Raw genomic sequence first — 23,879 nt, forward strand, 5'->3', positions numbered from 1 at the left:
AAGTGGGCAGAAGCAAAGAAACAATGAAAATTAAAGTAGAAATCAATTTAACTGAAAACAGAAAATTAATAGAGAAAAGCATTTAACCTGAAAGCTCATTCTTTGAAAAAAATCAATAAATTTGGTAAGCTGCTAGCCAGGTTAACTAAGAAAAAAAGGAGAAAAGATATAATTACTAATATCAGAAACAAAAGAAGATATGTTATCACAGATACTATGGATATGAAAAGAATAGTAAAGGAATACTAAGAACAACTCTGTGCCCTCAAATTTGATACTGTAGATGAAATAGACAATTTCTTCAAAGACATAGTCTACCTAAACTCACACAAAGAAAAATAGACAATATGAATAGGCCTATGTCTTTTAAAGAAATTAAATAAATATTAAATAACTTGTCAAAACAGAAAGCACCTGGCCCTGATGGGTTCACTGGTGAACTCTACCAATTTTTTTTTTAATTTTATTTTAGAAAGAGAGCATCAGTAAGGAAGAGGAGCAGAAGGAGAGAGAAATTGAGAGAGAGAGAGAGAGAGAGAGAGGGAAAGAGAGAGAGAAAGAGAGAGAGAGAGGGAGAGAAAGAGAATCTTAAGCAGGCTCCATGTTCAGAATAGAGCCCAATGAGAGACTCGATCCCATGACCCTGGGATCATGGCCTGAGCTGAAATCAAAGCTGTATGCTCAACCAGCTGAACCACCCAGGTGCCCCTCTACCAAACTTTCAAAGAATAAAATTATATGATTTTTTTTTACAATCTCTTCCAGAAGATAGTAGTAGAGGAAATACTTCCTAAATCATTCTATGAGGTCAGCATTACCCTAATACCAAAACTAGAGAAAATATTACAAGAAATGAAAACTACAGACCAGTATCTGTCATGAACACAGAAGTAAAATTTCCTTAAAAAACTGGTAAATTGAATTCAATGTTGTAAAAAAGAATTGTGTATTATGACCAAGTGGTGTTTATTTCAGGTATTCAGGTCTTATCTCAGTATTTGAAAATCAATTGGTATAATTGAATAGAGAAAAAAAATTGTTGACTGTATCAACAGATGAAGAAAAAGCATTTGAAAAAAATCCAACACATATTCAAGATGAAAATTCTGAGTAAAACCTATAGGGAACATTATACTTAATGGGGATGGAGACTGAACAAGGCAAATAGCATGGACTGTTTCAAAAAGATTAATTTTGACTTGTATGCAGCTTTGTCAAAATTCAGGCATGTAGTTTAAAAATAGTTCAGGTTGTCCAGTATCTCACAGGGATGATTTGGAAATTATATTTGTTAACTGAGACAAAATAAACACAGTTGTTCTAAGATTACACGGATAACAAAGATAGTTTCGACTGGTAAGGAACTGGATACTGAACTGCACTATTAAGGAATGTTAACTGAGAGTTATTCCTTTTTAGTATGATTGGTGAATTTTTATACAACTTAAGACAATTAAAAAAAATTTAAGTTTATTTTTGAAAGAGGGAGACAGAGTATGAGTGGGGGAGAAGCAGAGAAAGAGAGAGAGAGAGAGAGAGAGAGAGAGAGAGAGAGAGAGAGAGAGAGAGAATTCGAAGTAGGCTCCAGGCTCTGAGCTGTCAGCACAGAACCTGACATGGCACTTGAACCCATGAGCCATGGGATCATGACCTGAGCCGAAGTTGGATGTGTAACCAACTGAGCCACCCTGGTGCCCCACAACTTAAGACAATTTTTGTTAAAACTGCTCATTTTCATTTGCTTTTGGGTATTTTTTTTTCTTTCTTGTTTTTCTAAATAAAGCACAGTAGCCAGGTCAAAAATCAGCAAGTGAGACGAAAGCTTCTGAAGAGCAAAAGAAACAATTAACAGAATGAAAAAACAAACAAAAAAAAACTATAAGAAAGGGATAAAAGATTTGCAAATCATATACTTGATAAGGGATTACTGTGTTGTGTACTTGAAAGTGTCTAAGAGAGTTAATATTAAATGTTCTCACCATCACAACAAACAACACAGTATTCTTAACTGTAATCACAATGCTGTATATTAGATTCCCAGAATTTATTCCTCTAATAATTGAAAGCTTGACCAGTAACTCCCCATTTCCCCACCCCTCAGCCCCCGGTTGTTTTCATGAGTTCCGCTGTTTTAAATTCTGCATATAAGTTATATCATACAGTATTTGTCTTTCTGATTCATTTGCTTAGCATAATGCCCTCAGGATTTATCCATGTTTTCTCAAATAGCAAGATTTTCTTCTTTTTATGGCTGAATAATATTCCACTGTGTGTGTGTGTGTGTGTGTGTGTGTGTGTGTGTGTAGAGAGCGAGAGAGAATGAGAATCCCGTTTTCTTTATCAATTCATCTGTTGATGGACACTTAAGTTGCTTTCATGTTTTGGCTATTGTGAAAATACTACAGTGAATATGGGGGTGCAGATATCTTTATGAGAGAGTTACTTCATTTCCTTTAGATAAACACCCAGAAGTAGGATTGCTAGGTCATATGGAAGTTCTGTGTTTAATTTTTTGAGGAACCTCCATACTGTTTTCCATTGTGGCTATACCAGTTTACATTCCTACTAGTGGAAATTCCCTTTTCTCCACATTACTTGTCTTTTTGATAGTAGTCATCCTAACAGGTGTGAAGTGATATTTCATCATAGTTTTTATTTGCATTTACCTGATGATTAGTGATGTTGAGCACCTTTTCATGTACTTATGGGCCATTTATATGTCTTCTTTGGGAAAGTGTTTATTCAGGTTCTTTGCCCATTTTTAATAGAATTATTTGTTTTTTGCTATTGAGTTGTATGAGATTCTTCTGTAATTGATATTAATCCCTTGTCAAGTATATGATTTGCAAATCTTTTCTCCCTTTCTGTAGTTTGCTTTTCCATGCTGTTGTTTCTTTTGCTCTTCAGAAGCTTCTAGTTTCTGGCTGCTGTGTTTTATTTAGAAAAACAAGAAAGCAAAAAAAAAAATACTCTAAAGCAAATGAAAATGAGAAGTATTAACAAAAATTGTCTTAAGTTGTGGGGCACCATAGTGGCTCAATCGGTTAAGCGTCCAACTTTGGCTCAGGTCATGATCTCATGGTTCAGAGTCATCAGGATGGATAGATGTTTAAAGCATTTTGATCTGTGTTCTTGCTCTGGCATGCCAGAGTGGACAGTATGCAATCAAAACCAAAACCTCCTGAAATTCTTCAGTCTAAAACACTGACAAGCAAAAAATTACAATGGTCAAAATGAATCCATATTCTGACCCTCCAGTTGCTATGACAGGAAAATTGAAATTGGAGCAAAGAAAAATTTTTTCAGTGAATAGATTGATCTATAGTTTTAAAGCAAAAATTACTCTCCTGTAGACCAAGTTAATCTATAACTTTTTGTTAACTTGTCCCTGTATTTTTTCTATGATGACTGATATTTTAAAAGGCATGAAAGCTTGCAAACTCCTAAAGTCAACTTTAGAGAGCATATTTAAAGTCCTTTATTGTTTTCCTCTGAGATTCTGCTAGTGAATAAAACACAAAAATGAGCATGCATGCATGTGTTCCTGTGCATGTACACACACACACACACACACACACACACACACACAGCATAGTTCTCTTAAAGGCGACCTTATCTTTAAAGTTAAGAGCTTAATTTCTTATGAAAGGCTTTGCATGTTCTGTGCAAACATTTCGATATTTATCTTCATGCTCACCTGAAGTCTTAAAACAGGTTTTAGTTAAGGAAAATATATGGATGTTTAACAGCTCCATTTCGTTTCTTTTTTAAAAAATTTTTTTTTAAATGTTTTTATTTATTTTTGAGACAGAGAGAGACAGAGCATGAATGGGGGAGGGGCAGAGAGAGAGGGAGACACAGAATCGGAAGCAGGCTCCAGGCTCTGAGCCATCAGCCCAGAGCCGGACGCGGGGCTCAAACTCATGGACGGGAGATTGTGACCTGAGCTGAAGTCAGACGCTTAACCGACTGAGCCACCCAGGCACCCCTCCATTTCGTTTCTTAAAAATTAAATCTTTTTAAAAATAACTCAACAGTTTTCCTCCCTTATCTCTATATTCCTTTTCTAAACTCTAGATTCAATTCATTGAATATCCAATTAAGAATCCGCATGCCAAACTCTATGCTCTGGGAACTCTCTGAAGTCAGTAGTGACACAAAAGGACAAACACAATGAAAATGAGATTGGGGGTGACTGGATGGCTCTGTCCCTTAAGCATCTGACTTTGGCTCAGGTCATGATCTCACAGTTCAAGGGTTGGACCCCTGCCTTAGGCTCTATGCTGACAGTTTAGAGCCTGGAGCCTGCTTTGGATTCTGTCCCCCTCTCTCTCTGCCCCTCCTCTGCTCATCCCTCTCTCTCTCTCTCTCTCTCTCTGTGATAATTAAACATTAAAAAATTAAAAAAAAAAAAGAAAGAAAGTGAGATCAGTGACATAGGAATGCAGGAGAGGGTGCCCCAGAGGTTGGCATGGTTTGTTGGGTCTGGAATCCCCAAAGAACAATTCAAAGAGGAGGAACTATTTGAAGAGGATCTTGAATAGAATTTGGATACAAAATAACAGGAGAAGAAAAAAGCATTACAGGCAGGGGATTATTGGACTAGTTTATAGAGATGTGGAAAAGCAGATCCAATTTGGGGAATAGCAGAAAGTCTGATTTAGCTGGAAATGGAAGTAGCAAAAAAAAAAAAAAAAAAAAAAAAAAAGGCTAGAAAACAAACAAAGGCAAAGAAAGATGTTTTTCCCCAGATTAAGGTTTTTTGGTTTGGGGTTTCATTTAGTAGTTAGTGGTGAGACATTTAAGGATTTAAGATAACAACATGTGAAGATCAAATTTGTAATTGAGAGCACAAATTAATTTATCCATTATTGTCCTTTTCTATTATTTTTCTTCTTATTCTAGTTCATTGCCCAGCTTTTTGTTTTAATCCACATTTGCCTTCCACTAGACAGCAGCTATTTACACCCATATTATAATATTAAAGCAAGGTAAAATGAAAAAATTACAGTAAAAGATGATAGAAATGATCTGGCTTACCAAATCCTTGGAGTGCTCCCTCTAGCATTTGGGCGTCCATTATGGGGTTGAAATTGGGAGCTGGGAAGATGGTTCCTTGCACCTGGTAGGAAGGGTGAATGAAAAAGAGATTGCACTGTTTTACCAGAAAGATTTCAACAGTTCTTTTTGCAGATAAATGGAAATAAAAATACATTCCATATATTTAAATTACTCTAAGACATACACATACATCTATTAGACAGATGTGTTAATTGTATATTAATTGCATGGAGCAAATTTGGTTGTTGTTTTTTAATCCACTGGCCTTATTATATTGACATCTATCATTCATCTAGGAAATTGAGACACTAGAACCAATAGTAGAAAATGTGAAAGCCAAATAAATATAAATCTTTGTAATAAACAGTAAACATTTTCTCAGGAGTTGATGGCTGTTTTAGAGAAACTGAAGAGAGAACTCTATTGGGGGGGATTCATGACATTCATATGAAATAGAAGTGGCACTTGCCACCATAGGTTTTTTATGCATCAGGGACCTTAAAATCATGTTAGAGAAAACAGAAATATTTGAATTTGGATTATGGGATTCATAAAAATCTAGGTGATATAGATAGGGCAGAGATTTTTTAGCTGAAACTTGCAGCTGCAGAGGAAAACATAAAAACGTGACTGACATTCCATTTAAATTCTCTCTCTTGCTAATAATAAAATGGCAGAACATTTGTGTTGGGCTTTGAATACACAGTCTATTATTTCAGACAGAGCCAGCCAGGACTAGGCACTGTAACATCATACTCAGCACAAAAGAATTGTCAATCAAAATTTATTAAGAATGGGAACTCCGCCCCTCCCCTCCATTTGTTGTCAGTGTGGCCAGAAACATCGGGAGAAAAAGCCTTCCCCTAGCAAATGGGTCTACTAGGCCTTGAGAACTCAAGCATTCACCAAGCTCTTCTGCAAGAATAATATCTTAGATGAAGATGAAGTTTTCTAGTGCCCATTTTCTAACAGTAGAAAATTAATTAATGAGAAGACTGCACCATCATTTCTAGTCCAAGAAATATACATATACAAATACCAAAATATTTATGAAAAGATTTTGGGGGGGGGTTAAGAGCATTGTTCATTTGAATTAAAACTAAAATTTAAATTCTGTTTGGATTTCATTTGACTAATATTAATGATCACGAGGCTGTCTATTTGAAGGAGACTGGGAATCAATTGTGCTATGGCCATATTTTCATAAGTACAGCCATGTTAGGAAGACATTCTTCTTAATTACATATATGGCAGATGTCCATAATTAAAATGAAAATATGGTATGCATCTTACATTGCTAAAGTGCATGCAATTTGCTTCTGATATTTAAGTTTAGTGGAAATGATCCAGAGACTAATTTCTCTTGAGCCAATCCTCAATTCTGGTAGCTATTTATTAGGAGACAATATGAATGTTACCTCCTTTATCCACTAACCTGTTCCATTGGTCTCTATTAAGAAGATAGACTTTGATTCTTCTTTTACTTATTAAATGCAGTTTAAATAGCAGATTCTAATGTAAATTCCTAGGTTGAGTTCTCCTCACCTGAAGCATTTTTTTTTTTGAATCTTGTTATCCTAGAAAAATGAAAGCTTTAAACTTTTGAGAGAACAGCCATCTATTGAATGTGAAAATTGTTTTCTGCTATTTGTCATTGCCTTTTTTGTCCACGTAGTTCTTTCTCAGTTTTTTTCCCCCATTGGGAAAATAAAGTGTTTTTTTGAGGCATGGAAAAGAGATACTTTATTTCCCCTATTTTAGGAGTTGGAAGATTTGTTTGGATAAGTCTTGTGTGGACAATAGCATTTTTTTTTCTTGCCTTGGAGACCTTAATTTTGCTGTCTGCTATTAGCTAATGGGCTGTTTTAAACTATAAAAGACAAGATGTATTTGAAAACAATAAGACATATTCTTAAATGGGGTAAATTAATCTAGGCAATTTTAAGCACAGAGTATGCAAATTTTCACTACAAACATCTCATTACTGGCTAGACTAGGATCTTTCAGAATTTCTATTGGAGTGCTATAAAATAAGTGCTATAAAATAAAAGCATATACCTTTATAGGGAAGAAAAAAAAACTCTAAAATTTATAGGTAAAGGAAGTTGTAAATGTTTATAATGACTTATCAGACACAATCTGTAGGTGAAAGAGGTATTTTTTCTTGTGTTAATCCTTGTACAGATTAATAGTGCAACATACTTTTGCAATATAATGTAAAAATTACTTTCTTCTTTTTTCTTTATGGTTCTCATATTGTTTGCCATTTAAACTCATTATTTTCTTGTCAGCTGGCATTGTTAATATGCTAAAACTCTTCTGGAAAAAAATTCAACACGAAGTAAAGGAAAATTGTAAAAGCTTAGTAATTCACAAAGCACAATTTTTCTAGTATGTATTTGTCATTTATGGTCATTTATATATCATAGCAGAACATTTTTTTATGTATTTTTAAAGTTTATTTTGAGAGAGAGTGCATAGTAGAACATTTTATTTATTTATTTATTTATTTACTATTTAAAAAATTTATTTACTTATTTTGAGAGAGAGAGAATGCACGGTGGGGAGGGGGCAGAGAGAGAGATGACAGAGAGAGAAGCCAAAGCAGACTCAGCACAGAGCCTAATGCATGACTCAAACCCATGAACTGTGAGATTATGACCTGAGTTAAAATCGAAAGTAGGACACTCAACTGACTGAGCCACCCAGGCACCCCCATTATATTTCTTCTTATGCCAATTATTATGTTTTAATTAAGCTAAAGTGAGCAATATTATTCCATATAAGGCACACAATGTTCCTTTTACTTATTTTGTCATTGTATACTAGTTTTGTCATTTATTTATTTATTTATTTAGAGAGTGAGAGTGAGGAAGGGACAGAAAGAGAGGGAGAGACTGAGAGTCCCAAGCAGGCTCCACACTGTCAGTGGGGAGCCTGATGCAGGGCTCGAACTCATGAACTGTGAGATCATGACCTGAACTGAAATGAAAAGTTGGAGTCTTAACTGACTGAGACACCCAGGTGCCCCCTGATTTTGTCTTTTAATGATAGTATTTTTCCAGTTTTATTAAGCTGTAATTGATATATAACATTGTGTAAATTTAAGCTGTATAACATGATGTTTTGATATATGTATGTATTGCAAAATGATTGCCACAGTAAGGCTGATTAACACATTTATCACCTCACAGTTTCATTTTCGTTCTGATAGGAACATTTAAGAGCTACTCTTAACAACTTTCAAGTATATGATATAATATTGTTAACTAAAATCACCACGCTCTATGTTAGATCCCCAGACTTTTTCTCCTTATAGAAACTGGAAGCCTGTACTCTTTGACCAACATCTCCCAATTCCACACTCTCCACCCCCCGACACATACCCCTGTCAGCCCCTGGCAATCACCAATCTTTTAACGATCATTTGAACTAAACTGACCAGTTAAGTCTACTGAAACAGTCAATTATAAGTTTTAATTTTCTTCCCTGAATTAAATAATTTGAAACAAAAAAGATTGATTAATGGTTTGGGGCCATAAAACTTTTTCAAATGACTATGATATAACTATAGGTAGATACTCATCTATTTTAAGGTAATTTGATCTTTCCTTTGGATATTTTCCCCAAAATTTGTGCTCAACCGTATTCTATACATTCCTTAATACACAATATCAGTCTCTCTGATGAAATTTATGCTGACCATTTCTTTTACTAACTCCCTAGCATTTACTGCATTTGTATTTAAAATCTGCACTTTATGTTTTCCTATTTGCTATCTATTCTTAAAATGGGGAATTTCACTGTGTCGTATAGAGTACACATCGTTTTATAACATATTGCCCTAAGTATTTATTCTTTGTCTTCATTTCTTATCCTTCTAATTATATTTTATGTCCCTTGACCACAGAAGGCATATTAATTCTATGTCATGATTTTCTATGTAGTGAGATCTCTTTTTAAAATATTCTCATCTACTGGTGATGTTACTTAAGTTAAATGATTTCTTAAAAAATAAAATATTTGGCTGAATGACCTGGCTTTATACACAATTAATATAATAAAACTTTTTTATTTTTTTACAAATACAGACCATATATGAATTAAGCAGATTCTTTTAGTCATTATATTTATCATATTTATTGTTTTGTATTAGGAAAATTGAACAGAGACAAATAAAGGAGACAGACAAATAAGAATTACCCTGGAGAAGAGGTGTAGGAGAGGGAGATGTTCCTAGTTTGCTAGGGCAAAAAATTTTTCCGACCACATGTATGAGCAAGTAAGTGATCTGGGAAGAGGGAGCACAGTAAGTCTTGAAAACTGATTCCTGTGAGAAACACAGGATAGAGGCGAGGAGTGGCAAAGGCAGGATTACTAAGGGACATCTAAAGTCTTTTTTGGGGGGAGGGGATCAAATCTTTTTTATAATTTAAATATTTATTGATTTTTGAGAGAGAGAGAGGAAGAGAATGAGCACAAGAGAGGCAGAGAGAGAGAGGGGGAGACATAGAATCTGAAGCAGGCACCAAGCTGCTGTCAGCACAGAGCCCGACATGGGGCTGGAACTCATGAACTGTGAGATCATGACCTGAGCGAAGTCAGAGGCTTAACCAACTGAGCCACCCAGGTGCCTGTCAAACGATTTTATTGAGCAGCTTTGAGGGAAGGTCAAAGGGGAGGAGCAGAAGGTGACCCTACGTCCTCTGTCAGGCCAGAATCTTCCCAGCTTCACAGTCACTGAAAAGGGACATTTAAAGATTTTAGTTTTTAAATGTTTTTTTTTTTTTTAATGTTTATTTTTGAGAGAGGGCGCGCGCGCGCACACACACACACACACACAGGAGCGGGGGAGGGGCATAAAGATTTTTAAGCATGAGAGTAAAAGGATGACACAAAAAGAAGTGAGGTAGGTAGCAGAGGTAGGTAATTTAGAAACCCAGTTGAGATATAATGCACTCCTGAACACAGATAAACAGCATGTTCTTAATACAGATTGCTTGGTTAGCTGAATGTGATTTAACTTACTAATTGTTGAGATGTATTTTAACTGAATGCAATAATAGTATTTAGTCTTTTGGAATGGTCAGAGGCTGTTGTTTGGGGTGTTTTGAGCATATATACCTCTTAAAGTGATGTTCTATTTTATACTCGTGTTAGAGCAAATTGGGAATTTCAAAAAATCGGACACTTTCAGATGTGACATGAAAAATAATGTGCATACGGTAAAATTATCTTATTTATCTTGCTTTGAAAATTGACAGATTTAGAAATAGTATCACTTGTCTAAGGCAAAATAAATTCTAATGCCTGTCATTTCCATTTAAATTCTTACCACAAGGTAATCAAAATATAATCTTTGCTTCTAGTCATTTGTGAATTTAGGTTTTGACAGAGGAATACAAAATACTCCCTTTTTAAAAAACAGAATAAACTGCCTCATAAACTCACTAAGCAGAAGAGCATGAGTAATTTGTAGATTTAAAGTTAGCTCTAGAATCTCCTCTGAGTAAATAATGAATAGATTTCTTTAACTGACAGAAAAATTTTTAAATTATTTCCTGGAACTGAATAAAAACTGAGAAAAACACATATATTTTGCTCATGAGGTTGATAAAATTATTTGCATCATCTCAGATCAATAGGCACATCACTAAGTATATCATATTTCACTTATTCACAGCTACCCCAAGGGCCAGGGTCCGTAAAACCATATCCCTCCAAAGTCAGCACTCATAAGCTACCTACAGTTTAATCCTTTTTCTCATGTGTCTTTTGAGTTATACTCATATTGAGAATCTGAATGCCTTAAGACTTTTAGGCTGAAATATTAGCCATGCATGTTGACGATTTCATGGACTGGATGCTTGTTAGAATATAGGTTTCAGTGAATAGTTCAGCATCATCAAAATACCTTGGTTTTGGTGTAGTGGAGATGACTATATCTCCAGTTAATTTAGTGTTGAAAAAATTTTTTTATAAATATTTTAAATTTATTTTTGAGAGAGAGAGAGAGAGACAGAGAGTGAGCTGGAAAGGGTAGAGAGAGAGGGAGATACAGAATCCAAAGCAGGCTCCAGACTCGGAGCTGTCAGCACAGAGCCTGATGCGGGTCTCAAACTCAAACTGTGAGATCATGACCTGAGCTAAAGTCTGATACTTAACCAATGGAGCTACCCAGGCGCCCCATTACTTTAGGATTTTTAGAACTCTAAGAGAAAATCTACAGAAATCTTGGGATTCCCTTTCCATAGAGCACTTCCCTTGAACCAGACATTTATTCATCTTTGGGACATTGGTCCTTGGCTCAGGCCCAAATGCATTAAACTCTCCTGAAGGTATTCAGCCACCTAATCTCTGACTTCTATCTGACAAGAGTTTTCTGATGGGGTTTCAGTGGCTTTAAACACAAAACTGAAAGGTGGGTTGACAAGCATTGTTCCCCTCTCTCGCCCTTCCACAACTATTGTGCCCTTCAGTCCAGTCCTGTCAGCCCTATCCTTACAACATTCTTCATGTGATTCTCCTTTTTAAAATTTCTGTCACTACTGCTTTAGTACAAGACTTTACCACTTTCTTTTGGTTTTATTTCAATATGCTGCTAAGTAGGTCCAATTTGCCTTCACTGCCAGGGTGATCCTTCTAAAAAGATCAAACACATCGTTTGTCTGTCCATGACTAAAAATTCTTCTTTTTTTAAAGTTTATTTATTAATTTTGAGAGAGAGAGAGAGAGAGAGAGAGAGGAGAGAGAGAGAGAAAGAGAAAGAGAAATACCCAAGCAGAGCCTGACACAGGGCTTGAACCCACAAACTGTGAGATCATGACCTGAGCGAAAACCAAGTGCCAGATGCTGAAACGACTAAGCCACCAAGGCGCCCCTCCATACCTAAGATTCTTAATACTCAAAGCAATGCTTCTCAATATTTGTTTTCTACTGTGGTGCACAGAATGGATGATTTTCACATAAAAGAAACATCCCTGGGAACATCTAGGGTTATGAACACATACCAGGATGCTGGCCTTATTGACATTTTATTTTTGCCTGCTCAACAGAGTATATTGTACTGTTGAGTGAAAATCTCATATTAGAGAGCAAAACATGAATTGTAAGTAATGGAAATTGTAAGCAAAGGATCCATACTTTGGATTATTAGCATTAATGGCAGTATTTATTATTTTCAGTGCATGGTGCAACTCATTCCTATGACTGAGAATAGATGACTTGTGAGGTTTAGTTCAGATATTCTAAGAGTGAACAGTGTTCTCCATGACCTCGTCCTTTACTGTCTTTGTGGGTTTATGTCTTATTTTCTCTCTCCTGAACCTCTCAACTCCCATACCATGGCATATAGCCACACACTCCAGCCAAAAGAGACAGCTGTATCTTATTTGTTCTGTTCCATAAATTGGGAATATTCCCCTTCTCCTTGCAACATACACATTCATCTCTGATTCATCTTATGATTTTTGTAAACATCTATTCAAGATTTAACTTTTAGGCTTTAGCTCCAGTGTCACCTCTCACAGGGAACCCTTCCTGATGCTTCCAGTAGAACTGTCTGCTCTTTCCCTGGTGTCTACAATTTTCCTAGGCCAGAATTGTAGTATATCCTGTTAGAGCACCAGTGATATATCAGCCAAACATATTCATTTCTAACTGTACCAAGTTTCTAAGAATAATAAATCTTCCTTTGTTTTGTTGAGAATGAACCTTAATGTGAGTAGTTGTGCAAATTTGGAGATTGAACTGTCCTTATGAATAAAGGAAGAATATTTGGATTTCCAGGAAACAATTTGGGAAGAGATGTGATAAATAACAAGAATAGATAGTGAGGTAGAATTACTTTCTGTGATTTCTCCCTGCTATTCACAATTTTTTCATTAATATTTGTTAAAAGGTATTGTACATGGAATTTTTTTTCAGACTGGGGAAAAGGAGGAGTTATCTGGGTGAGTCTGGGTGAAAAAAAATAATGCGTTGCTGTGTAGGCTCATATGGAGAAAAGATGTTGACAACACAAGATGTTACAAATTTAAAGTCTAGGGAAGGCTTCAGACTTTACGTTACATAATCAGAGTATTTAACGCAGTCTCATGTGTACACCCTCCACACAGACTCTGGCTTATGTGTCCTCCTGGTCCTTCAAGACTTGAACTCCCCAAAGACATAGATTGTGTGGTGGTATTTTATTAGAGGTATACGCTGTATATGATTTGACAGCATTGCTGATTTAGCCTTTGCAGAGTTTTCAATAGATTGTAAGAATTTTGATTTCACCAAATTGGCTTGAAGTTTGGTTAAATATGACATGTTCACATTAGTTCTAAGTGCTGACTTTTAGTGTTTAAAATTCACAGCTGGAATTGAGTTCTACACTATGTAATGTTATGACTGGGCTTAAAGTTTATGTGCAAATTCCCAGTTAAATTACTTAGTAGGCAATGCAATAAAAAGGTAATTATTTCCTAATCACCTTATCTAATTCAGAAACACCCTCTCCCTTCTTTTATTATCCTTATATTTCTAATGAGATTAGGAGGCTTGGAAACAAGGTGAAGTTGTCACTGATCCAAAGAGACTGCAATTGACATGGACTTTGGAGACTGGGTCTTATTAGTGGAAGCTGAAAATGGAGGATAAAAAAGTTGAGTAACTAAAAGAGAATGAATCTGTATAAAAAAAATTCAAGGAGAAAAATTGAGATTATAGGGGAAATAAAAATATTTTTAGCATGCACTCTAGAATACAAGAATGTGATCTTTACTATTCTAAAAGACTTAAACTTGGAATTTAGTACAGTAGTATAGGAAACGTTCTCAACTTTTAACTCTAAGTACTTAGTACATCACTAATGTATTTTTAGTCAAAGTTTGGAATTAACTTTAATATTATCATAATATAGAATGAGACAATTAGCTTGACGAAATATATATGTAGATATACATAAATGTAGCTCTTACTTATTGTAGTCTTATAGGATTTAAATATTGTAGGTCTTGTATTGAATAATTAGATAAATTATTTTGTGGTCACACTTGAAATAATTTCTTATTTTTATGCAGATATTTAGTGCATAATTTAAGGCACCCTAAACACTAATTTATTTTACCTTTACATATAGGTTACATATAATAGGTTATCATATCCCCTGTCAATTTATTCAATTATTTGATTTAATCAGAAAATTGAAACAAACAGTATGTGTAATAGATTGTGCTATGTACTATCATTAATTTTACTACTGTAAATTAAATGCATACACATAACTGATTTAAGGCAGATGAAAACTTATATCACAAAAATCTAATAAAATACTGTAGAATTTGGAGGAAAGAAATAGTCTAGCATAAAATAAGAGAGTTTAAGGGAAGTTTTTCTGAAGAAGTTTTGAGGCAATAATCTCATGTTTAATTAGATTTCAACAAGTGGAAATGTGTTGCTTGGAAGTCTCATGTTTTTTTTCAGGAGGCTCTACCTCATTTCCTGAGATAGTTTTATGGGTTAACATTATTCCTGTTTTGCTATTTCATATTATTTCTAGGCTAATTTCCTCATCACAATTACAAATAGTATTAAATTCTTGGAGCTAAGAGAACATAAGACCTATGAGAGAGAGTCCTACACATCATAGAGAAATATATATCTTACCATACATTTATATTATTGTATATAATGGTTCTAAGGAAAATATTAGATAAAAATAAAGCTACTTATAGTGAAATAGAAAAACAAGCATTATAGATACTAAATGCTTTCAACTAGTAGAGTTTTTATTATCATTGATCATTTGCACAAATATTCTGTATTAGCCAGATAGTTTAGAACTAATGGTATGAAATAGAATACAAAAAACTATGAATAATCATTTTTATTTCTTGATGTTATCTCTTTTTCCGAATAAATAATAGAATATGCCATAAAGGTATCATTACACATTTCAACAATATCTTCAGAATTATTTTCTTCTCACCTCATATTTTTAAAAATTTTTTAAGCAAATCTCTGAAAACCTCCTTCCACATCATGAAATGGTTTTGAGGGAGAAATTCTGTATAGTAAAGAATATAATCTATAAGCTTAACATCTTTCTTTGAGTGAAAAACTAGAAGGATTCTGAATAATTTAGGCAATAACTCCCCATTAGTTAGTATGACTTATTAGAAAAGACAGAATACTCGTAATATCGTGCAATCCCTCCTGCTTCAAGACAGCAATCACATTACAATCACTTTACCCTCAGATTGGTCTAAAGGATTTTTCAGGAGATAAGAGCACAGCATAAATCAAAGTGAATAAGAAGAACCTGCAGGGTTACAATAGCTTCTTCCCCAAAATAGAAACACACGGCTGGGTCCACAGTGAGACTGATCATCAGATGATATTCTACATAATTATTTCAGCTGAAATAGAGGAACTTGTGTTTTTATAGGATCTTTTTGAAAGCTCTGTTGTTTAATGTCCTATGCTAATAAGGCTAAATGTGCATTTTCCCTTTTCTTGTATAGCTTTACAACAGTGCCCAGCCTTATACAATGGCAGAGCTATACACATAGGTGAGTCCCTTGTTCACAAGAAGCTTAGTACTTAGCTCGTAAGACAAAGATTATAAGAAACGTAGAGTGATGTGATTTATTCCTGCTAAAAACTGGAAGACTGAAACATGCATATATTATTTAATAGTCTGGCGCATTTTTTAAAAAAGTTATTTTGAAGAACACACTATGACTCCAATTGTTCAAGTATCATTTTGGGGACTACCATTTCAGTATTGCTTTTAGAGCTATTTGAATATTTATCAGTTAATGATGGATTTGATGTTTCTAATTAGCCATAGGCAGGACTAATGAGATGAAACTAATACAGCTGGATAATTCCCTTTTTTTCCCTTGTTGAAAAAATACACTGTGAAATTAGTGAATCTGGAGGCAATTACTAAAATTAAGTTAAAAAATAAAAATGTGATAGTAAATTGCATATAGTGTTTCATTACCCTATGTATCAATAAACAGAACTTCACTTAGCTCATAGGTCACAAAAAGCATGGATTAAAAAATGTGGATGGGTTTGGCTTAAACCTATCCCAACTTCTAGATATTTGTTTTACTGAGCACTGGTCTGTAGTCATTCTATAGAAGGAATGACACAAATCTCTAAAACCACCATCGTACCATAATGGGATCTTTTCTTAGTGTTTAGAATATTTTATAGTTGCAAATCAATAAAATTTCCTCTATAATAATAAACATATGAAATGTAAAAATATTTCCTTTTGTTAATTTACAGTTACTCTCAGATATATCTTATCTGGTAGCTTAGTCACAGAAAGGTGTTTATTTTATTTTACTTTATTTTATTTTATTTTATTTTATTTTAATTTCTTTTATTTGTAGGTATCTGAAGACACTAATTCTTTTTTTGCTCTATTGTTCTGATGATAGAGAAGGCAGTGGTAAACATCTCACCTCCACTTCTTGTGAAAATAAATGGTTACTAACCTTTTACTAGGTTAATATAACTGGCTTGGAGGGATACTACAAATGTACTCAGAGGGAGAGATGTAGGGAACGAAAGCTGGAATAAGTGAATTTGTGCAAAATCTCCAAGTGACTTAACCTCTAGTCTTAGTCTTTAGGTATCATTCATTCTTGTCAGTAGACTCTTCATCACTCATTGACTATATACTTAGAGACTTAAAAACACAAAATTCTTTCTCCACTTGTTCCATCTACAGGGGTTGTATCCCACTCAAACACTAAACTCACTTTATTTTTTTAATTTATTTTAATTTATTTTTTAATTAAAAAAATTTTTAATGTTTATTTTTGTGTGAAAGAGAGAGAGAGTGTGAGTGGGGGAGGGGCAGAGAGAGAGGGAGGAAGACAAAATCTGAAGCAGGCTCCAAGATCTGAGCTGTCAGCGCAGAGTGCAATGTGGGGCTTGAAACCACGAACCATGAGATCACAACCTGAGCTAAAGTCCGGCGCTCAACTGACTGACCCACCCAGGTGCCCCAACACTAGACTCACTTCAAATTCTGCCTCTTGTGTGAAGTCTTTTCAGATTGTATCAGTTATTATTTATCATTTACGTCTCTATTATACATGGCCTTACAGTTTTTGCATTTGTCTTTTCCTCTAAATTTTAAACCTCTGGAGGACAGGTATATTTTTTTTCTTGCTTTTCAAAGCTTTTATGCTAGTGCCTTAGGTAGAATATGGGCTCTTGGAATGTTTACAAAGTACAAAAATACATGTGCCACAGTGACATCTTTAGTTTACCCAGTAGTTTTTAAAATTCATTATTCATATAGCAAGCTATGCTCTATGTATTTTCACTTTCACTTCCTTGGTAATCACCTCAGCAGTCTTATGAGACTGATAATACTAATCTTATTTCACAGATGATGTGACTATGAGGCTGAGTAAGTTGTTTAAAGCCACACAGATAGTGTGCCATGAAGCCAACACTCAAATCCAAATTTAACTTCATGGCTAGTGCCCTTTCCATTATAGCTGTAATTGATGTAAAATAAAATAGCATGTATTATTGAGGCCTTTTTTCATTTTTGCGAAAGAAATTTCTATTTGAAAAGGATCTTGCAGGTAAAAACAAAACTCTAAAAGAATAAGCTCTTACTGTTAAGTCAGTTCTAAGAGAAAAAGAAAGATTGTGTATATGTGTGTGTGTGTGTCTGTCTGTCTGTGTTAGAAGGAGGGATCGAGAGAATACAAAAAAGCCAAAAATACAGTCCCATTGTCTGGATCACCAAAAGACATTTAAGAACAGTGTCTAATATTTAACCTCAAGGTATTTGCAGAACCCCAATATAAACCCTTCCTGTTTACCATGAACCCCCCCCCCCCCCCATAAAGTTTGGTTGGGATGACTTTTTTGTTGATGGTATTTTGAAAGAGTGAATGAATCAGGGTTGTGTCCATGATAACCATAGAGAAGAAGTGGCATACATGGGCTAGACTAAAAAGAAATGGAAACATAACTTGAAGAGATCTGTTAATTTTTATTTCCTGTGTTCCTCTAGCCTCAGGCAAGCATCTTTAGGGAGACAGAGTCACAGAGATAATATTTTTAGTGGCTTAATTTGAATCTTAAAGGATAGTATGACTTCAGTTTACATCTGGGCTATGCTTGCAAAGAAAATACGTACGTATTGTATATATATTAAAAATAAAATCAAATAATCAGCTAACACAGCTAATGATATTAAGATAACCCTGGTTACATTATTTTTTCAAATGATGTAGAAGTATTTATAAAAATGAACCAATTGCTAATTTAGTCACTATGAAGTTTTTATTTACAATTTAGTGAATAGATGTCAAGGAGTTTAAGAGAGAGAGGAGAATTGAATTCACCCACACTGCCTCTTATAATTAAGATCTGAAAGTGTCTTTAATAACATGACTATACTCTTTTATGAAACAATTTCTTGGGAAGATATGATGGAAAATAACTTATCTTAATAACAGATGGTATTAAGTTTATCTTAATAATATGTAATAGAAGACTATTAAAGTTAAGCTAAATAGAATAAAATTGATAGCATTGAATGACTACTTACTCTTTAAGAGTAAGTACTTACTCAAGATAGCCAATTCCTACTCCCTGGAGTCTGTGCATGTTAACCTTGTTTGGCAAAAGGGACTTTGAGGGTGTAATTTAGTTAAAGATATTGAGATGGAGAGAATATCCTGGATTACCTAGGTAGGCCATAAATACCATCCTAAATGTCCTTATAAGTGGGAGGTAAAGAGGGATTTGATGATAAGAAGAAGGGCAACATGATGATGAAAACAAGATGCTATATTGCTAGCTTTGAAAATGAAGGAAAGAGACATGGCCCAAGGAATGTGGGAAGCTTCTAGAGGCTAGAAAAGGCAAGAAATCATTTCTTCCATATAGCCTTCAGAGGAACCAGCTCTACAGACACCTTTATTTTTGCCTAGTGAAACTGATTCTGGATTTCTGGTCTCCAGAACTGTAAGAGAGGAAATTTATATTGTTTTAAACCATTGACTACAGTAATTTGTTTCAATAGAATAAGTAGTTAATACATTCACACTGAAATCTTATCTTCTGTGTCCTCCAATTTTAAATTCTTACATCACAAATTTACCGAATCAAGCCCCCATCCTCTCATCCAAAGACACACCTTAAACCAAATCTCCAAATTTCATAAACATCCTGCCTTTCTCTGTCTACTCTGAGATGCTATAGACTGTCAAGGTAGACTTTCCCCTCAGATTTGCTTCATCTTCAGAGTGTTTTGATAGCATTTTTTGGGGAGCTAGCATTTGATAAGGTATGATGAGGAAATGTGAAATAACATTCTGTCTGGATAAATAAAAGGTAATGTTTTAGGACTATTATAGTTCCATAAGTAAATAAAGAATATCACAAAGTTACTAAAATGGAATAGGTATAGCATTGTAGAAGATGATAGAAGAATTTCATGTGACTGATATCAATGAGGATTATAAAAGATTGTTATTACTTGAAAATTCTGTTCATAGCCTTTTAGAATATTTAATCAGAAAAAGATATAGTGATCAGATTACAAATTATGAAAGAGAAAAGCATGGAGACATAATTCAGGATGTTACATTTAATGTATATACATCTGAAGAGAGCAGAACAAAGGAAGATAATAACAAAGAAAAGATAGAAAAAAATTCAGGTAATGAAAGAATCACATCTTTGTGAAAAGTGATCATCTCAAATTGGGGAATATTAATGAAGAAATCAAGGTTAACAGTTAAGACAAAACAGTTAGACATATTCAGTTTGCTTACAAAGGAATAATCAAATTGGGATCAGAATTCTCTTCCCCAAAGTAAATGTTAGAAGGCATTTGATCAGTCTTTCTGGAACTCAAAGGGAAAGATCTAGGATTTACAAGTTTTAAAGCCAGCCAAACTATAATTTAAGAGAAAGGGCAAAAAGAAGAATTAGCATTTACATATCCTTTCTAAAACCTAATACCTAAGAATGATTTCAACCCAGTGAAATCTGAATCAGTGTAACATAGTCAAGTGAAGAAAGCAGTAGTTTAATACTATTAGTACCACAATCCAAAAATTGTCAACTCTCATTAAGTTTTCAATTTATACCAAGAATTGTTGTAAAATAGTTTATATTACCTTATTTAACTCCCAGTAATTAAATGAACAACCAAATATACAAACAAGTGAGGTTGGTACTATTGCCACAGATAAAGAAATTGAGATTTAGAAAGGTTAATTTCTGTTTCTAGTTTATATGGTGAGTAAACAATGGTTCCCAGATTCTGACCCAGATGTGTCTGATTCCAAAGCCTGTGTTCTTAATTGCTAGACTAGACTCCATATATAGAAGAAATACAAATGGAAAATTTTTATCATTAAATAATTAATATACACTTAATGTAATAGATTTCTCAAATAAGGAAATCTCTGACCAAGAAAGGTTAAAAAGTAATTTATGACCTTATTGTCTACAAATTATTGTTAAATATTTTAATGGTTATGTTAAAAGGAAACACCTGTCAAGTATCCTTTTTGTGCTTTTCATATCTTTACATATAGTTGTATTTTCCAAATGGAAATATATATTACATATTATGTGGTAATCTGTCTTTCCATACCAGGCCATTCCATAGGAAATACCTTAAAGTCTATTCTGCTGTTTTATTACCTTTGAAGACAAAAATATCATGGAGCAGGGGCACCTGAGAAGCTTAGTAGGTTGAGCTTCCTGTTCTTGGTTTTGGCTCGGGTCATGATCTTGGTGTTCATGAGTTCAAGCCCCATGTTGGGCTCTGTGCTGACAGTGTGGAGCCTGCTTGGGATTTTCCCTCCCTGTCTCTCTGCCCCTCCCTGGCTCTCTCTCTCTCAAAATAAATAAATAAACTTTAAAAATATCATGGAACAGATCTAAAATATACTATTAACCTTTCTTGTGAATGGTCTAATTAATAATAAGTTCTCATAACAATCTTTTAATTTTATTAATAATATATTATTTAAAGAGAGCTAAAATGACGTTTGAGTCTAATGAACATATCCATGCCCCAAATAAAATAATGTGTAAGTGTATTTTGCAAACTATAGTATTCTGGAGGTGAAGGAGGCATTTTGCTTCGTATTATTTGTATAGCTACTTTGTAATTTAAGTAGTACTTTTATATTTTTTATTTAATTTGAAGTTATCAACAAGGGTATATCTGGCAAGCTAAGAGTTTTTTATTTCAATATAACATATAAAAATGACTCAGCATTTATACAAGCCTTTGGCTTAGTAATTGGCAACTCAGAATAATAGAATTCTGACTTTAAACTTTTTCAGTATATCTTATTTCTCAATTCTATTCATTTTTTATTTTTTGTTGATTATATTCTCTTATTTCAAAACATTAATGCTGCTTTCATATTTATTTCTCAAAATTGTTATAAATATCGGGGTGCATGGGTGGCATCCCACTTTGGCTTAGGTAATGATCTCATGGTTCGTGGGTTTGAGCCCTGTGTGGGGCTCTGTGCTGACAGCTTGGAGCCTGAAGCCTGCTTCAGATTCTGTGTCTCCTTCTCTCTCTGCCCCTCCCCTGCTCATGCTCTTTCTCCTTCTCTCAAAAATAAATAAATGTAGGGGTGCCTGGGTGGCTCAGTCGGTTGAGCAGCCGGCTTCGGCCCAGGTCATGATCTCGCGGTCTGTGAGTTCGGGCCCCGCATCGGTCTCTGTGCTGACAGCTCAGAGCCTGGAGCCTGTTTCAGATTCTGTGTCTCCCTCTCTCTGACCCTCCCCCGTTCATGCTTTGTCTCTCTCTGTCTCAAAAATAAATAAACGTTAAAAAAAATAAAAAATAAATAAATAAATGTAAAAAAAATAATTGAAAAATTTTAAAAAATGGTTAAAAATTTCTAATGCATATAATGTAATCTAGAGGGCATAAAACATAGTAACATTTTTGGAAGGTTAAAGGAGAAGCACAGTCAGTATAGGATCTAAGTGATTGCTCATATTCATGGAACACATACAGTCCAGGATTTCCTTCTTAAAATAGAAATTATGTTCATATTTAATGTGTGAAGACCTGGATTAAAAAAAAATTTAACGTTTATTTATTATTGAGAGACAGAGAGACACAGAGTGTGAGCAGGGGAGGGGTTGAGAGAGGGGGAGACATGGAATCTGAAGTAGGCTCCAGGCTCCGAGCTGTCAGCACAGAGCCCGACGCGGGGCTTGAACTCACAAACTGCGAGATCATGACCCGAGCCAAAGTCGGTCGCTTAACCAACTCAGCCACCCAGGCACCCCAAGAACTGGATTTATTAAAAAAAAAAACTTCTACAAAATGATGTTTCAGCTCTTATATGAGTAGTGATTCTAAAATTTCAACAATTTGCCTTTAATTTGATATTTTTAGAGAGGTTAGTTACCTGTATTCTCAAAGCACAGTAATCTGTTTCACAAATGGAATCAGCCTCCCAGTAATTAAAATTTCTTTAGCTTTTAACAGAAAAATCAATGATAATGTTATCAAGTGAACCATATGTTTTTGAAATGGTAATGAGAAAAAGAATGGCATCTCTTTTGCCTACCATTTTATTTCCTTTTAGGACAATGAAAGACAACTCTGGAAAATATGGTGTTCTACTGCCAACCAAATTTACCTTTGTATTAATTCTTGGTTCTAGCTGGTTTTACATTTTTTCCTTTCTCTGAGTTAATATTAACTAAAGGAAGAGAATATGATTTTAGGAAAAGCCAGTTTGCTGCTAAATAAAATCTTGACTGGGTAATTCATAAGTAAGGTCGTTACCTACAGAATAAGGAACATTTATATTTCTGTATTAAAAGAAATTTAACCCAAACAAAAGTTTTAGAATTTTGGAAATAATCTTTATACACACATATATGTGTATATATGTAAGTGACTAATATCTAATGCAGAATTAAAGTAATAGCCAGATTCTTTAGGGTAATATTTGCTTTGAACTGTTTTAAATCAATGTCCTACATGGCATTTTATTATGTTTAGTGTGAGTCAAGATGTACAAATATCTACAAACAAGAAAAAGAAAGAAAAAATGAAGAAAATGGTATCATAATAAAGGTGGAAGACATTCATTATCAGAAGTTTTCTTTATAGACAATAGTTGCACATCTAGCCATGTTTTGCTCTGGGGATGAAGGGGACAAAGGAAGCACATTGTATCTTGACTGGTTTTATGTCAGTTTGGTTCACAGCTTTCTACTTCGTTAATAAAATGCATTGATGGCATTAGAGTCAGGAATCCAAGATAAGTGAGATATCCTAGCTAATTTTATTAATAGCTGAAATACTTACAAAGTGTGTAAAGTATTTTAATGTAATTTTTAATTTCTTATTAGTACTTGGTTTTATAAGGACATTGGACTTAAAAGTTCGTCAATATTCTGATAAATACCAATGAATGATTTCATGGTGAACTATATATCTCAGAAGTCATCAAATGTTTAGGAAGTAAAAGATGATTCAGAAAATATTGATGGTCACTAAATTATATGGTAAGGTGCCCCACCACTTTTTTTAATTTTTAAAGTAATCTATCAATCATTTGCCAAAATGATACCAGGATTGATTCAGGAAATGATTACCATCCACATAAAGGGGGAATCCAATCTTGTTATTTTACTTTTTAATATAATACACAACTTGTTTTTGTACTTTGAAGCATTGGTAATGCACCTAAAATTTTTGTAATATCTATTCAAGTACAATTCCATTTTTTGCTTTAAATTGCATTTGGAATGTTTTACATCACTTCTCTTCATTAAAA

General features: G+C 34.2%; 1 protein-coding gene across 1 annotated transcript in view; it reads right to left on the minus strand.

The window, feature by feature from the left end:
* ANXA10 (annexin A10) overlaps nucleotides 1-23,879 on the minus strand; it is a 100,275-nt gene that overhangs the window by 58,066 nt on the left and 18,330 nt on the right. The window contains exon 2 of the mRNA XM_058720945.1: nucleotides 5,041-5,122. Within this exon, the coding sequence (XP_058576928.1) occupies nucleotides 5,041-5,122 (82 nt within the window). The remainder of the gene's footprint in view (nucleotides 1-5,040; nucleotides 5,123-23,879) is intronic.

This window comes from Neofelis nebulosa, chromosome 3 (genome assembly GCF_028018385.1).
Source record: "Neofelis nebulosa isolate mNeoNeb1 chromosome 3, mNeoNeb1.pri, whole genome shotgun sequence".
Classification (NCBI taxonomy): Eukaryota; Metazoa; Chordata; class Mammalia; order Carnivora; family Felidae; genus Neofelis; species Neofelis nebulosa.